The 17,076-nt window shown below is 28.5% G+C and overlaps 2 protein-coding genes across 3 annotated transcripts in view; one reads left to right on the top strand and one right to left on the bottom strand.

Moving 5' to 3' along the window:
- The first annotated feature begins 5,985 nt into the window (after positions 1-5,985).
- On the top strand, positions 5,986-8,364 carry LOC100164970 (uncharacterized). Of its 2 annotated transcripts, NM_001293425.1 has the most exon segments (10): positions 5,988-6,166; positions 6,394-6,488; positions 6,557-6,668; positions 7,624-7,635; positions 7,638-7,696; positions 7,766-7,786; positions 7,789-7,803; positions 7,806-7,854; positions 7,857-7,909; positions 7,988-8,364. In NM_001293425.1, coding segments are annotated over 8 exon segments (354 nt in total). In that variant the 5' UTR covers positions 5,988-6,166; positions 6,394-6,411; the 3' UTR covers positions 7,866-7,909; positions 7,988-8,364.
- The window catches only part of LOC100167029 (serine-protein kinase ATM), a 29,895-nt gene continuing 21,002 nt past the window's right edge, over positions 8,184-17,076 (bottom strand). The window contains exons 34-46 of the mRNA XM_029488967.1: positions 15,247-15,473; positions 15,065-15,171; positions 14,864-15,005; positions 14,357-14,470; positions 13,537-13,643; positions 13,337-13,453; positions 13,126-13,281; positions 11,093-11,238; positions 10,656-10,762; positions 10,442-10,556; positions 10,205-10,368; positions 9,953-10,143; positions 8,184-8,465 (exon numbers count right to left, since the gene is read on the bottom strand). Of these exons, the coding sequence (XP_029344827.1) occupies positions 9,962-10,143; positions 10,205-10,368; positions 10,442-10,556; positions 10,656-10,762; positions 11,093-11,238; positions 13,126-13,281; positions 13,337-13,453; positions 13,537-13,643; positions 14,357-14,470; positions 14,864-15,005; positions 15,065-15,171; positions 15,247-15,473 (1,684 nt within the window). The 3' untranslated portion in view covers positions 8,184-8,465; positions 9,953-9,961. The remainder of the gene's footprint in view (positions 8,466-9,952; positions 10,144-10,204; positions 10,369-10,441; positions 10,557-10,655; positions 10,763-11,092; positions 11,239-13,125; positions 13,282-13,336; positions 13,454-13,536; positions 13,644-14,356; positions 14,471-14,863; positions 15,006-15,064; positions 15,172-15,246; positions 15,474-17,076) is intronic.

The raw sequence follows: 17,076 nt of genomic DNA on the forward strand, positions 1-17,076 counted from the left end.
TCACATAGAGCATTTATAGATACAGTTAATTAAACTTGACATATTATTCCTCTTTTATTTAATGTATAACATATTGTTCTAAACCTAAAAAATAAAATAATATAAGCACTTTAAATCGGATGAATCATTAATTTAGAGTCCGGATTTATATGCATTTAAAAAGTGTCAAATATGATGCAAATATGCAAGGAAAAAGTGGATCAATATGCAATTATATGCCATATATGTTAAACATTATAAAATGTTATTTTTTTTTTAAAAAAACACATTTTTACACCAAGGAAAGTAGTACCTACTAGGTATTCTATCATAAACAAAAGAATATTTAAATAGTTAAACATACAAAATACATAATACAATATTTTATAATCTTCATTTTTTCATACTTTAAATTGTTTAAAATACAATGTTTAAAACACTCAGAAATCTTAAAAAAATTAATAAAAATAAAAATAATAAAATCATCATGAATATTATTCGTTACAAAATAAATTGTAAAATTGAGTTACTGCCTTATTCGTTGCGCACATCGAAGTAACAACATAGTATGTTGAAATGCGGGTGTATGTGAATTATTGTTGTATAATATTATCTATACGTGCTCCGATCTCATGAAATGTTGCAAAAATGACAATATTTAAAGAATATTCTTGTAAGAGACCCTGTCAACGATTTTTTTCTCTTTTAAAACAACTAAGGTATATTTATCCTAAATAAAATAGGCAATTTATTAAAAACCCATTACATATGCATTTTACATGCATTTATGAAACAATATGCAATAATCCTCTAAATATGCAAAATATGCAATATAAAATTTGGTGTTTAAATTCAGTATGAGATGAACCGTGGACATTTTAGAACCCCCTAGACGTGCATACACTTAGTAAAAACATGCAAATGCATATAAATCCGAGCTCTAATCATTATGAATAACCCTGTATATTAGATGTTGGACGCGTGTTGCAGGTATCGAAAAATTTCAATTTTCATCATGTGATGTAAATTGGAAAAAAAGTTCATATTAGTTTAAAATCTAAAATCCTTTATGTCTGAAAATATGATGATGGGGGTCTTTTAGGGGTGCAGTGCACCCCCAGCACCCCCGCTAATTGCGGCACTGGGCAATGGGCATATACCTTATTAGACCAGTGGTTTTCAAACTTTTCAAACAATTTTCATGGTATACACTGACTTTTTTTTTCACAAAATAATTAGATGAAAAAATTTGTTTTGAATTATAATTATATACATTTAATGAGAAATGTGTGCTTAATGGAATAACAAATGTTATTATTAATTATATTTTTATAATTTTGTTCTCGGGCGAATAGTTAAAATATTTCAGAAGACCGCGGCACACTTCGCGAATACTCGCGGGACACTATATTAGTGTCCCGTTCACCCAGTTTAAAAACCACTGCTATAGCCTAAACATAGTACAATAATATAATTTAGCTTTCGTCATTTAATTTATTAATTATTAACGAAAATTACAATACTCTTTTTGTAATAAATTACGAAAATAATCTTGATACAGCCTTCAAAAGGCTACATAGGCGCGTAACTTACGATACAACGTGGTAATGACAAATACAGAGCAGCTCAATTTTATTTATCATTGATATTTGGTTCAACTTCAATATATTCATCGATTCGATCAGGTATTTATCTATTGTCTATTTGAATTACTTACATGAAATAAATATTTTTGACCATGGATTACGGAATATACGTGACCTACGATATTTTAATATCTTCATTATCTTGGCTTGATATACGTCCGTATGTCACCAATAGTGATACACGCATAATAAGTAATAACAGTATAACACACATTACAATCATATACGTTAAGCGCATCTCTTTACTCTATAAATGTCCAAAATTAATATTATTTATTATCAAACCAAATTTTACATTTATCCATGGATTAAACATTATTTGTTTTATATCAGAATCATTAAAATTTAAAATCATTCTTATCTGCATTTCAAAAATAAGACTACAGCCGATAGGTAATATTTTTTTTCATCGGAAATTATTTACAAAAACTATACTGAATACATCATATATTTCAGTATCATGTCGTACCTATATTGTTTCATGTTTGTACTTACTCATTTTAAGTCTATAGTACAAAAATACAAATTGGATTTTATTCGTATATATATACATACGAATTTAGATTTCTAACAAGAGCTTAAAGTTTATAAAATTATATAAAATAAAGTAAGTCCGTTAGAAGATAAAATAAATATGGTGCCCCGAAAAATACTGCACCGGGCCCCGAAATCTATTTGGCCAACACTGCGGTGGGCTAGTTCCTAGTATGGTCCTGAGTGGTAATTTTTCGCGAGCCCACTAACTTCGCGAATCTGATTTCAATGTCAGTTTATACTCTATATATTGTATGATTTAAACACATACAAAGTCAATTTTTCTAGTCATAAATTCATAATACATTTATTTTAGTATTTTACTATGTCAATAATACATAGAAATTTCAAAACGCACTAATAAAAATCAACAATCTAACTAAAAGTCACTGGCAAGACACGTGGGAGACTCCAAATACAAACAAACTTAAAGAAATCAAAACATCAATCGACCTATGGAAAACCCCCTCACACTTATCCAGGCACGAACATAGGCGTGCGCACGGGGCGATCCGCTCGACCAGAATCTTTTTAGGGGCATAGTAAAATGTTTGCCTATACTTATTATAAATTATAATAACATGTTTGAAACTTTTATTTGTAGTGAAAGTGAAATAAAATAACAACTTTTTGTGTGTACTGTGTACCTCTACATTAATTTTATTCATCTAACAAAAACATTGTGTACACAATATGTACTATGATCATAGAACAATATAGAAGCGAAACTCGATCAGCTGATGGGTGAAGTGTTTACCTATGATCTGAAGTCCGAACAATGAAACTGTTTCCGTAACACTGACATGATAATATACCCGTATTGAAAAACCGTTTCCGCCTAGTTGGCAGGGTATTCTGCGCGGGGTCGGGTTGTTTCCACTGTTTACTTTTATCATAGATTTCGTATGCCACGCCCCCCTGGAGACCGTGTTCAAGGCTACAATCACCCGATTCGGCCAATTCACAGAGTTTCATACCCCTGCTATGATTAAATACATTAATAAGTTGGTTATAATTTATAAATAGTATACATATACATGGTATTTATTTAATATTAAGATAAGCCGAGTGCGGACGACCGTAGATGTATTGCTCCACGGAAAAACCTATACTTTTATCGCTTTTAAATAGAAGGCTGCAAACAGACTGACCTCTCATTTCTCAATAATCTATTCACTATTCAGTATGTTCAGTTGTTCACTATTTAGTATTTACTGTTGTCACTCAGTCACTACACACTGGTCTGTTAGTGTTTACTGTTAAATAATATTTATTTTAAAATTCGGTGAATTAATATGATGAGACATTATTATAATTAATTTTATTCTTGCCAATATCGGTCGTATTTTTATCGTTTTAATTTTAAGATTAAAAATATATGTCTAGAAATTAGCACATATTATATGTTGTGTGCACATTCAACTTGATTATATTTTTACATTTAAATATTACACTTTTCATATTACACAAAATTTACATTTTACATTAAGAATGTATGTAAATGTGTAAAAAAAATAAAAATAGGGGCACTGTCAAAATATTGGGGCACTAATTCTACCAGGCTCGACCGGAAACTGAAGTCTGCACACGCATATGGGTACGAAGAAGTAGTTGTCCAAGGACTAGGATTGGACACTCCCGTCTAACACACTTTCATCTCATAAGTCATAACTAAAGAAGACTGCCCGAACAGTGAACTCTGTGACAAAGAACTGACGATCATATACATCACACTAGAATACCCCAAGTTCAACAGCTCTAGACAAATTCTCGGAAACCTATCAACAATGCAACAAGCACTTGGCGAAGAGAACTCCAAAAATATATACAATTTTTACTCAAGCATAGGCTTAGCAAAGGACAGCAAAAAAAAATTATATGTATACCTATAATAATAATATATTTCACATTCCCCCCCAAATGTTAAGCATAATGTATTCCCATAGTTTTAAGGCTAATATATATAATACTTTGTAATTATTACAGACTAATGACCTCAGAAGTTGAAACCTTATTATCTAAAAAAAAAACATATTTTCAGTTCAAATTTGGACGAAATTAGATATTTAAACGAAACGAGCTATTATTATTAGTCATTTCGGTATAATTTAGTTTTTAATTTAATTTTTAAGTTTAAATTTGGACTGTTAACGGTTGGCGTATAGGGTGTGATTACTAGTTATTCTTTAACCTTGCCCCTTTAGGTTAGGTCACTTGTTTATAAGCTTAGGTTCAAACTTATTCAACCCTCCCTCTCGACCACGAAGGTGTCGCTGTTCCTCATAGATTGACTATTTATACTCCTCATGGGGTTTGGGGGTCAAGCCCTCCACTGAGAGGTCCGTAGGCCTCGAGTGTTGCGACTGGAGCTGGTAGTTGTAGGCTCTGACTACTTCATACTTGTTAATTGTTTTATCTTAACTTTCTCCCTATTGGCGATTGAAATTGATAAGATGTAACGGGGACGCTGCGTATCATTTATATGTTATTTTACACGTTCCCCGTTACAGATCCACCCCCCGCCGGCCTGATAATTGATAAGCTTTCAATCGTCAATAGGTTATATCAAAATTTCAAGCGCCCATCACACTAACAAAGATCACAGCAGTGCAATGTCGTACACACACACACACACGCATTATTTATCAAAAATTGATTTAGCGTAAAAATTCCCGTTTTTCTTAATTTTTCTTTTGTTTTTCACGGCTTTTTTTTTGAAAATTGGGGAGGTCAAAATTTGATTTAAAATTTTAACCTCCCCTACGTACCAACAATATTCAATTTCCCATCAAACAAAATACTGAAGTTGAAAATCGAACTTCGAAGCATTAATCACAGACACAAAATAAAATAAAAAACACACATCATTGTAAAACCAATTCACTCATCGCTCCGCTCAGAATCTAAAACAAGTCGTTTAGAAAAAAATTGAGAATTCCGAGGGGTCGGTAAAATGCATTTGTTCCCAAGTTCAAAAAAAATCAATATATTAACCAATACATTCATCGCTCGGCTCAGAACTAAAATATAATATTAACTATTTATCGAACACCAATTAATGCTAAAAGTTAAAAATCCTATTTGGCGATAGCCTATTTGTAACTTGATGATCATATACTATAGCTACTTATATGCTATAATAATTTTATTGAACTTCGACTGTTTCATGAATCATACAGATAACACTATTTCAACTTCGGAGGACCTTTGCTGTCAATGATGAATAAATATTATTTATCTAGATGGTAGATAACTATGAGGTACAAACCAAATCTAATAGGGCCCGTTTTACAATAGTTAAACTAAGGCTAAACCGTGGAATACGGCCGGTAAAATCAGTGGGTTAAGCGTAACCGAGGTTTAAACTATGATTATAAAACGGGGCCGCATAACAATTTACAAATACAAGTTTTGTTCACATCGTATTTACAAAATGTAATTATAAATACCAAGTTATAAGTTATACGTATAATAGGGTACAATATTGCAGTTGGTATAGTTTACCTACGTTTATACTAATAATTACAAATTACAATACGACTGTACGAGTTATAACCAATTATTATTGATTAACATTAACTATAATTAAAATCTTAGTTCCTTACGTTCATCATTATTCACTACTCTATTGATGTCCATTATACGTAATCCGCATAACATCGCACGGCCTACGGAACATTATAGAACTTAAAACAGTCAACAGATGAATATTCAAATATAATTTATTCGTTGTTCATCACGATTCACGACTGACATGTGTTGTTCATATTTGCATGCGTTGATAACAAATTAATTGATAAATAAATGATAAGAACCTCTAAACCACGGTCTTGAAGAACATCTTGGGCCTTGGCGCCGCAATAAAAATAATATTATGCTATTATGATGTGGTAGAAAACTGAACATTTTTTGAATTAATGTACCTATTAAAAGTTTTTTGTTATATTTTAGAATCAAATAATCCACTTGTATTTGTTTAAATTTATTTCTGCCTACCATTGTCCGAAGTAAGTCAAATATTCCCACACAGAAAATGATAAATGAGCTACAAAAATATTCTTATCTTATTGATCACACCTCTTCTATTACATAACAGCCCAATACCAATCAATAATGGTGGACCAGTGTAAACTATTACACTGAGTTAATATTTGTTCAAAACTACATTTTTTATCTTTTTCTTATAAACATTAATTTTACAAAAAGCAAATAAATATATTTTTTTTCTTTTTAGTACACCAGTTGCTTAGTAATGGCATTAGATTTGAATCAACTACCAGCTTTGCCAGCAAAAACTACATTCGTTTTACACCTCATATTAATTACTTGGTAAGTATGAATTTACTATAAAAAAATATTTTTTTATCATAACCTAACGTGTTTCACTTATGTTGTAGGAGTGTTCAAGGAAGATGGAGTCCAGACTCTTATCTTTTTTACAATATAATGTTCATGGGCTGCGTGTTGTGGGCAATGCATCAAACAGAAAATGAAAAACCAGCACAGCTAGTAAGTCTATTTGATTAATTTTATAGCCACAAATTATGCAATTACATTGTTCATGGAAAATAAACCACTGTATTATATTAAAACTAGTGACTGATTAATAATAAAAATAAAAATATTGTTTGAATGTATGATGTACCTATAACACATAAGTTATATTATTATTAAATATGACATTTTACCAAATTAAAGTATTAACTGTATTACCAATATTAATAATTTAAATTTAATTTATCCGCTTATAGTATAAATTGTTATATAAAAAAACTAATTTTTATATTTCAAAATCATTATGAATCTCAAAATTAATCTTTTAAAATGTTAAGCTTCATGAAGATTATAATAATTTCTAATATTATTATATTATGTACCATTTCATAATTATATTATATATTTATTTGAAATAATTAGGTTCCGGGTGAAACAAGGAATGCATTGGTTTCACATATTTTTTGTATACGTTTACAACAATGAGTACGAGCAATACTCGTAGTCAGTATAGAACGAATGCTCCATAACTTTCATGTAGAATTTTTATTGAAAGAATAATTTATCTAGTAGATAAATTGAAGATTTACATGATTTACTTTATTGATAACTTATGTATTAGAAAGTACTCCTGAAAACTATCAATATTTTTTTAAAGATATATCAACAAGCTTTGTTTTCACTGAGTTCTGCTTTTAACCATTTTTAAAATATGCTGATTTATTATTAATTATTATTAAATTAAATATTATAATTCAAAGCATACCACCTACTTTGACATGGTGAGTGAAGCAAAAAAAGTACTTATAACCTGGTATCCATATTTTGTGTTCACATATCTACATAGTTCAGTTTATATTTAAGTAAACTTACTTAACCGTTGCATCATAACTCTACACTTTATTACTTCTATATTGTATATATTTTTAATTTACCTTGTCTTATCTATTATGTATGTTTATATTTTCAGGCTATTTCTGTAAACCTTGCAACAGTATGTTTAGATATTGTCACTATTTATTGTTATTTTCCCTCCTCATTTTGTAAGTAAATGATTATGATTAGTAAGTTAAGGTACTAATAATTATTTTATTTTATTTCTTTTGTCACAGGGTTGTCGGAAATATTCAGTGTTATTTGTGCCATGGCAAATTTGGTACTGCGTTTTGTAACACTATCAGTTCTTAGTCGAATGTGTATAGACAGCAGTAATGGAGTCTCTGATGGCATACCCCCTCCCCTACAAAATTATATAAGTAAGAAATGTTCTTACAGTATTGTTTCAAAATGTATTTTCTATGTTATTAATAAAAAACTATGTATTATTTATTAAGGTAGAGGAACTGCTAACCCACAATCATATGAAGATATTGATCAGACCCCACCACAGCAACAAGCTCCAAGCAATGCCCCTTTTTTTACACCATACCGTTAAAGACTACAAAATTATTCTAATACAATTTATATTATGTTAATTGTTTTAACTTGATGTTTGAAAACCGTTGTAAAATACGGAAAAAAGTCTCATTATTGTGTCATAACTTAAATTGTTATTTTAAAACAGTTGTTTTACTAAAAAAACAATACATTTTTTTTATTTATTGTAATTTATAAATTTATAAAAAATATTTTATGATATAAAAATGTATATTTTAAGTATAAAAAGTAATCAAATTATTCTTAATTAAGTAATATATATTTGATACTATGCTAAATTGCATAATTTTAAAGATTTGCTTGTAGTATGAACCAATATCAAAACTGGTCCTTAAAATGTCCTGTAGATTCTAAATTTATTCTTTTGAGCATTACCTTTAAACAAAAAATTAAAAAATAAAAACATTAACATTATTATTTAAAAAGGAATAAAATCTGATTCTGAGATAAGTGCACATGAATACATAGAGTTGTATTGCTAAAATAAGTTTGAAATTAATGAAAAAAGTGGTACTGACATAGATTCATATTTCTTAAGTGCTTCCAATCAGTATTTTTATTAAATGTAGAAAGATAAGTTAAGACCATTCAGAGTTATGATTTGTAGTCTTAGTAGCTAACAACATAACAAATTCAATAAAAATAAATTTAGATAGGTAATACTAAAAAAGTAAAAACAAATAGTTGTTTTCTGTCTGACTTGAAGAAACGTTCCAACTGTCGAGAATAGCCACAACCCCACAGAATATATTAATTTAGATATATAAACAATAAAACATTAAATGTGTTATGAACCCTAAAATATGTAACTTATTAAAAACCATTCTGATGTAGAATATTAAAGGACATCGCAACAGTCAAAACAAGTTTGCTTAGATTTAAAGTATGTTATTATTTAAGAAATATGGTGTTGGTCTCACACTAATTATTCACTGAGATACAGGCGTTTGAAAATTTACGTGTGACGTCATAGAGCTGAAGTCTGAACAGCGACATAATATGTGATATGTCTTACGTGTAAAAGTGTCCAGATTAACACAACAATTTCAATCTATAAAGATGACATTTTTAAATTTCAATTTTTGTAATCATAAGTGGTTTTTTGTGTTTATGACACTGGTGTGGTTATAATTTTGATTACGTAAAAATTGGTTTATACAGCAATACAACACGAGTTGTGAATTCAATAATTTTACTTAATTATAACTTATAATATGTATACAATAACAAGATATATCAAGTTTTAAATCATAGCATCGTCTTAAGCACAAAAAATTCTGAAAAACTATCGTAAGTTATAAAAATCATTGTGTAAATCAAATTACTCTTACACGTAAAACATGAGCGGCTGATCATTCTTCAGCTCTATGACGTCACGCAGCTATTCATCAACTTTCATTATCTCGTTAAGTTATCATTTTTTTAACTTCAGATTTTTACCAAAAATGTTTTCATTATTTGGACTACAATATTTTACCAATACTCTTAAAATTAAAAAAAAAAATAAGTGTTGTGATGTCTTAAGTATTTGTTTTAAATTTAAGCTAAGTCCAGTTTAGTTTAATAATAAAAATGAAAAACACATTAAGTCTTTTGTAAGTTATAAAGAGTCATAGACGCAAATAGGGAGGGCTTTAGGGGCTAAGCCCTCCCAAAAATGTCCATAGCCCCCCCCAAAAATTTCCAACATTTTGTTTTAAGCTTATTCAATATTATCAAAGTAAGGCTTTAGCCCCCCCCCCCCCTAATCCCAAATGCTATTTGCGCCTATGACTTTACAAGTAAGTTTTAATATACCAAATGTATAAATTAATTATACTATTGTTTTGTATAGTTCTTATTTTCTGTTTTAGAATACTTACATTAAAAATCTATAAGTATGCTTGCCATCCATGAAATAACAGTGCTAAGTTATTTGGGTCTCTGGCTTTTTGTATTAGTAAATTAACCTGCCCATTAATACTGGCTGCAGCGGTTTCAGCTTGTTCCATTCCACATAATTTAATACGTACTCTGTTTAGTGATCTTTCAGCTAATTTATTTACTTCAGTTGCTGAAATAAATGATAAATAAAAATCAGTAACTGGTTAATATTTTTTTTTATTTTTACTCACTATCGTTAATTATAGAATTTTTTTTTGTTGATTGATTTTGAAGTCGAGTAGCTTTTTTTCCTGTTAATGCCCATTGATGACATGGGTCATATAATAAGACTTCAATAACTGTGACAATTACATCTTGGTTTTGACGTAAAACAGACATAGTCTTTTCACAACACCTATTTTATAAACAGATACTTAGATACTTAGTAAATAATAAAAAGAATTCTAAAATGTATTCAATATTCATACTTTCGAAAAGTTCCTTCTATGCCGCAGATGCCCATACCATCAACAATATCTCTTGTCAGTCTAAATGGAACAGTTTCTGGTGTAGACAATACAGTTCCTTGTTCAAATGCAATCCCTAAATTACAATAATAATATGAATATATTCTAACAATTAGTCATTATTATTCTGAATAATATAATTTCATACAAAAATATTTCAAGTTTTTATGCATACCGAAATCAATATGAATGAGTTCCGCAGTAATGTTGTCAATCAATATGTTTTGAATATGACGGTCACCTAGGCCTAATATGTATCCTACCATAGAAGTAGTAGCAACACTTCACAAAAATAATCAATTGTGTTATTACTTATTGAATATCAGATAGGCAAATAGTAATTTTAAAATAAACTATTACTGTGCTATTAGCATCAAGATAGATAAGAATACTGGAGCGCGTACTAGACACCAAAAAACTATCAGATGTCTAAATTTTTTTACTGCATAGCGGCGGGGATAGCATTAATCATTGGCTGTTGTGATGTGATAGCTGACCGGGTCGTTTTTTCTATGATGCAGGTAAAGAGTGTATGCCCTCCAGTATTCTTATCTAACAAAATGGCTTACAACAGTATTACTATTATAATACATTTTAAGAAATGTTTCTTACCTATGTATATATGCTTGCCTTCTTTCAAACCAAATTGAAGGTGATAAGAATTTCTCAAAAAAGTAATATCGAAAGACTGGTTTTAATTTCTTACAAATGTCCAAATATGTTTTTTGTTTAGTTAATTCACTTTGTACTTGAAATGACTGTATCAAACAATAAAATGTTTGCATATAAACACATGTCATAATAATGAAAAAAATATAATTACAGAAAAAAGTAAAATTAAACATTTTGTTAGCTAATTTTGAGCAAAATATAAGTGTAGTAAGTGTAGTATTCATTTCAGCCATTAACATTCAATCATTCAATCGGAGGAAAATCAAAAGAAAAAATTAAAAATTATACCCATAATCTATTTAGTATCATTAAAGAACAATATTTAAAAAAAAACTACATCATATTATGTCCTCCTCATTAAAAATACTTTATTGCTCTCTAGTTTGCCCTTTATTAGAATATGCTTGCATCCTATGGGATACATATACACTGTGTCCGACTCATTAATCATTGAGCGTGTTCAAAGGCTCTTCCTCTACTTTGCGGGTCATGTTCTGAAAATCACTCACCTTGTGAATGACTACATACCTGTCCTACATGCACTAAGATACCTTAGCAGACAGAAAAGCTAATGTAAATCTAAAATTCCTTCAGAGAATTATTGATGGTGCACTTATTCTCCTATCCTGTATACAATTTCTAGTACCTCAACATTCCACATGCTCTACTGCTCTATTTGTCATCCCCTTTCATACCTCCAATTATAGTCGCAATCGTCCCATTGACAGGGTAATGAGTCTGGCAAATGAGACAACCACCTTTTCATAGGTTAGTTCTGGTTTCCAACACTGCTACAATCCAAATTATACTATGTTCTGTGAATTATTTTGAAACAATTGTATAAAAAAAAAAAACTTTTATAATAATAAGTGTTTTATAAATTATTTTTACCTTTGTAAAATTATCCTAACGGGCGTTAATTAATAATAAATAAATAAATAAATTACGTAGTTACCTAGATTATTTATGATCATTTAATTCAAATGCTCATAATTAGCTTTAAAATTAAAATGCCATACAAAGTTAGGATAAAATTTGCTGTTATACGCTATACTCCGTTCCAAAAAAAAAAAAAAGAATACACCAGTTCTGCGCACTTTTTCCCCTTCAACCGGTAACTACCAATGCCATTATGTGGGAGATGCGTGCCGCCGTACGGAAAACTGTCACTATCTAGTGTATTATTTTTTGGAACCAAGTATAATAGTAGAGGCAACACATGTAATGGAGACAGCACATGAGGGTACGATGTTCTCTTAAACTTCTAGTAATGAATTATATTATAGGCAGAACTCAGGAGATTAAAGAAATGAACTAATTGTATTGTCAATTTCATTAGTAGGAGACAAATGTTTTAGCATTTGTAACTTTTATTCTATTATTGCAAATTATTGCTAAGTAAGTTTTAAATGATTTTATGTAAGTACAAATTAAAGTTTAAAATTTTAAAGTGCAATTTTTATAATTTTGTTCACGTAATCTTACTTAGATTTATTTATTGACAAATTGAAGAGAGTTTAAATAAGAAAAATTAAAATAAACAGTTTAATAAATTCAATAAATTATGATTTAGGCAGTAGTTTAGATTGTTAAAATAAAATATAAAATATTTTAATTTTTTTTTTTTTGTAGAATTGAAATATTATTAAGAAAAGAGAAGATGGAAATCAATGATTTTTTTATTATTTATTCAAAATATGTATATTGTAAACTGTAATATATAAAAAAAAAAGTATAATAAAACATATAGTTATTTTTAGTGCAATTTTTAAATTTTTAAGTGCCATTTTTGTTATTTTTTAGTGCAATACTGTAATAAATTATACTAGATTTTTAATACTCGAACATCCCTGCCCTAGTCTTTATCTTATCAAACATTTGTATTACTAACATATACAACATGTTAACTATTAATAAATAAATATTTATATAGAATATAAAGAATAATACAATTATTTGTAATTCATACATACTCTAAGTTTATTTCTAGCCTCTGCTGGTGTCATATCTTGTGGCCTATATTTTTGATGGGCACCTGTAATCGAATCTGTTCCTATTAAGTAGTCACCAACAGACATAGTATTTACACACCATTCAGCAATTCCACTTTGTTGTGAAAATGGGATCACCTATAAATTAAAAATGCTTAGAAATAGTCTTAATCAAAGCAATATTATATAATACTTTATAAGTTCTTATGGTCAATTTCCTCTTAGCTGTAGATTTATTAGAATTTAGTAATTCATTCATTAATTCGAATACTTGTTGCATAGTCGCATCTTGATGCATGTCTTCATTACCCTGAAACATGATTATACATTTTTTTTTTTTTTGTTTCAAAAGTATTCTTATTGAAATATATAATTAAGTAATATTTACTCCACCTTTAATAAAAGTGATCTTAGAATACCATCAGAACACAAACAATCAATTTTTTTTGGTTCATGCACTCCACCACAATTTAAGAATGAATTTCCAAATCTAACAATACCTGTAAGTATAAAGTAATATATTTCATGACAAATTCTAATAGATTACCCTGCATTAACTATTTAACTATACAATTGTGATGGTAAGTATACTAGGTATAAGACTATAACTAATATCAAAATAATAATCTATAACCTAAACTTGAATCATGCCCATTTAAGGTTGGACAAGTGTCATAGCTCTTCAACAACATATTGTTACTTTTAGTAATAACCCAAAATGCAATTCATTAATCATGTTAGTTTTTAAAAATATGTGCTTTCATAACAAAAGAATACCAGCTACCATGGTTTTATGTAGATCTTGAACAAATCGAATAATTCAATAATGATTTCAAACTTTAGTCCCTCCTCCAGACGAAAATTAAAATGGAAAAACATCATAAACCCAAAACAATAAATCAATGCAGTTCTCATAAAATGTATGTATCATGAACGTTTAAATTCATAGAGTATCTCTCCTAAGTCTGCTCTATGGTCTATAGGAATCTTCAACATCATGAAAATCAAACCCAAGTATTTGTCTACCAATACTTGGTATTGAGATTTGTAATGCCACACAGTGAGAAGAGACTCTTTCAAGAAGATCTGGAGCATCCAGAGAACATTTCAAAGGGAATTACTATTGGTCAGTTTCAAAAGGTCACAAATATATATCATTTTTTCATTTCTTATAACTGTTTTATTATTTTTATTTAAATAAATATTTACTTACTTATAATATTTGGATAGTCACCAAGTTTGTTTAGTGGCAATGTTGCTGCAGGATACATATACAACTCTGAGTTTTGTATTTTCATTAGAGGTTGTTCATTTGGAATTGAAGTTCCTACAATCATAGTGAAATTTATAGCATTAGTACCTACATCTAAGATGACGCGTTACCCGCATGTGTTGTCATCGTCTTACAAGTGTGTAACATGGCAAATTTTACGCTAAGCAGATCACATTTAGCTCTGTTAGTTTAAAGATTAGAGTGAATTGAACTCTTATATATTGTAAATTGTTTGTACATCTTATAATACTCTTGCTTTAAAACTTGCTTTAAAATTAAAATATAATAAAAAGCCTATGACATTGCTTAGATAAAAACATCTTGCCTTTAAATTTTATAAGAGGTAAATTCTATCTAATTTTTAAACTAACTGAGCTAAACGGAGATAACACACGAGGGTGCCAAATCCTCTTAAGTTTAATATTATTTGAAATGGTTAAATCTTACGCTGGCCACGTGGACAAGAAATTTTTGTATAAGCTAATTGCATAAACGCTTCATATAATTTTTCAGTATTCATCACAATTGAACTAATATTTGTATTTTTTTTCCAATTTGACATTAAACGTTTAGCAGCTAGTACTCTAGACTAAAAATTAAAACAAATAATGAAAATTATAGTATGTGAGACTACTGAGTATAAAATACTTCTTCTTCAGGCGGTTCACATTGATTAAATTTATGATCTATATTTGTATTTGCAACAGCATAAACAATTGGGATGGTTTGATAAGGGTGATCCATTGCACAACGAACTATAGTAAATAACAAATTTGTACTTGAAACCAAACTAAATTACAAATATAAAATAAGTTATATAAATTGTATACTTATGATTGATTCCAAAGATTTATGAAAAGAGTATTCATATGTGGAACTTAAATGAGCAACCAATTGAGGAAGAACCAAGATAAATTTATATGAAGGATTTTTTTTAAACTCTTGGTCAACAATATCATTTATTTCATCATTTTCTTTATTTTCTAACCATAAAGATACAATTCTATAAATAGGAAGTTTGCTTTCATCATCTAATGTCATCAACTGCAAATAGTTTCTAAATTTAAACAATACAAACGTTAATATTATGAAATATAATACTGATAACTATTTATTAACAACAAAGTGTAATTAATAATTTTTATTTAATTTTTGATTTTTGATTAATGAATAATATAATAAATAAAATAAGTTTCAGTTACTAATAACTGTCAATAACTCAATAACTTTTTATAACTTATACGGTTAATTTAATTATATTCTTGGTTTATCTAAAATACAGCTCAAAAAGAGTCAAATTATTTTCAAAATTTTATCGTATATAGAAAATGCTAATATAAACATTCAGTGAAATTTTCAAATATCTACAGTCATTCGTTTTTTAATTACAATAAAATAAGAATTTTGTCATAAGAGAAATCGAGCGAATATCAAATATTGTAAAAATATGAATTTTAAATGCGCATAAAAATTTAATTTGACTTTCTTAAAAAATTTTTTTTTTATAAAGGTAGACAATCTTATAAGCAATCCTGTATTACATTTTAAAATCTTGGATTTAAAAAGAAAATTTTTTATGAATTCTTAACTCTGAATAATTTGCTAATTTTTGTGATTTTTCCAATTTTTGTCAATTTTTGAACTTTAAATGCTTATAAAAAAAAACTGTGACTGTCAATGTAAAAATATAGTAGGTGAGTTTTATTAAATTTTCAAGTATTTTTACCCAACAAATAAAGTTTTATTTACATTCACAGAAAAAAAAAATTAAAATATTGAAAACTGAAAATGTCCCTAAACAGTTCAAAACAAATCAAAATATTTGGAAATTTTATCGTGTATAGAAAATATAAATATAAACAACCAGAGAAAATTTTATGTATCTAAGGTCATTTGTTTTAAAGTTACACCAAAAACCAAAGTCGATTTTGTGAAAAATCAATTTTGGGTAAAAATTCCAGTTTTTCCTTAATTTTTCTTTTGTTTTTCACTGCGCTTTTAAAATTACTGGAAATTTTAAATTTCTCCAATTTTAGACCTCCCCAATGCACCAAAAATATTCATTTTCCCGTCGAAACAAGATACTGAAGTTGAAAATCGAAGCATTATTTCGACTACTTATTGTGTACACAGACAAATAAAAAAAAACACATCATTGTAAAATCAATACATTCATCGCCGTTCAGAATCTGAAATTAGAATAATGATAAAATGTATAACTTAAAAAAAAATATTATTGTGATATTTATTTTAATTAATTTATGATATAATATGTATTAAGTATTAACAGCCAATTAGAAAAAAAAACTTGGTGTAAACTTAAAATTCACAAAGTATAAGGTATATGGTTTTAATTACATTTAGAAGGTACTAACTACTAAATCAATATATTTTGAGAATGTCAAAATTATCTATAATTTTCTTTTAATATTTATGTTATTCTTATAGGGCAGGGGTGGCCATCGATTTATAGAGGAAAATTGGTCGATCTTATTAAAAATGAATTGTACCTATATCTGTTGATTACGTGTGTAAACTTAAAATCATTGAGACTTAAGCACACCTTTACGCTTTATATACAAAGTAAAGTATTCATTAGCAGTGGCGCAACTACGGGGGTGCTAGGTGGTGCTTAAGCAACCCCAACTCTATTTAAGCAC

This window comes from Acyrthosiphon pisum, chromosome A2 (assembly GCF_005508785.2).
Source record: "Acyrthosiphon pisum isolate AL4f chromosome A2, pea_aphid_22Mar2018_4r6ur, whole genome shotgun sequence".
In the NCBI taxonomy this organism is placed as follows: domain Eukaryota; kingdom Metazoa; phylum Arthropoda; class Insecta; order Hemiptera; family Aphididae; genus Acyrthosiphon; species Acyrthosiphon pisum.

What these genes read in the sequence shown, in the direction of transcription:
- LOC100164970 (XM_016807285.2), top strand. Translation starts at nt 6,412, where the DNA reads ATGGCATTAGATTTGAATCAACTACCAGCTTTGCCAGCAAAAACTACA. An exon ending in ATGAAAAACCAGCACAGCTA is followed by an intron (nt 6,669 to 7,623) that starts GTAAGTCTATTT and finishes TTATATTTTCAG; the next exon opens with GCTATTTCTGTAAACCTTGC. An exon ending in TTATTTTCCCTCCTCATTTT is followed by an intron (nt 7,697 to 7,765) that starts GTAAGTAAATGA and finishes CTTTTGTCACAG; the next exon opens with GGTTGTCGGAAATATTCAGT.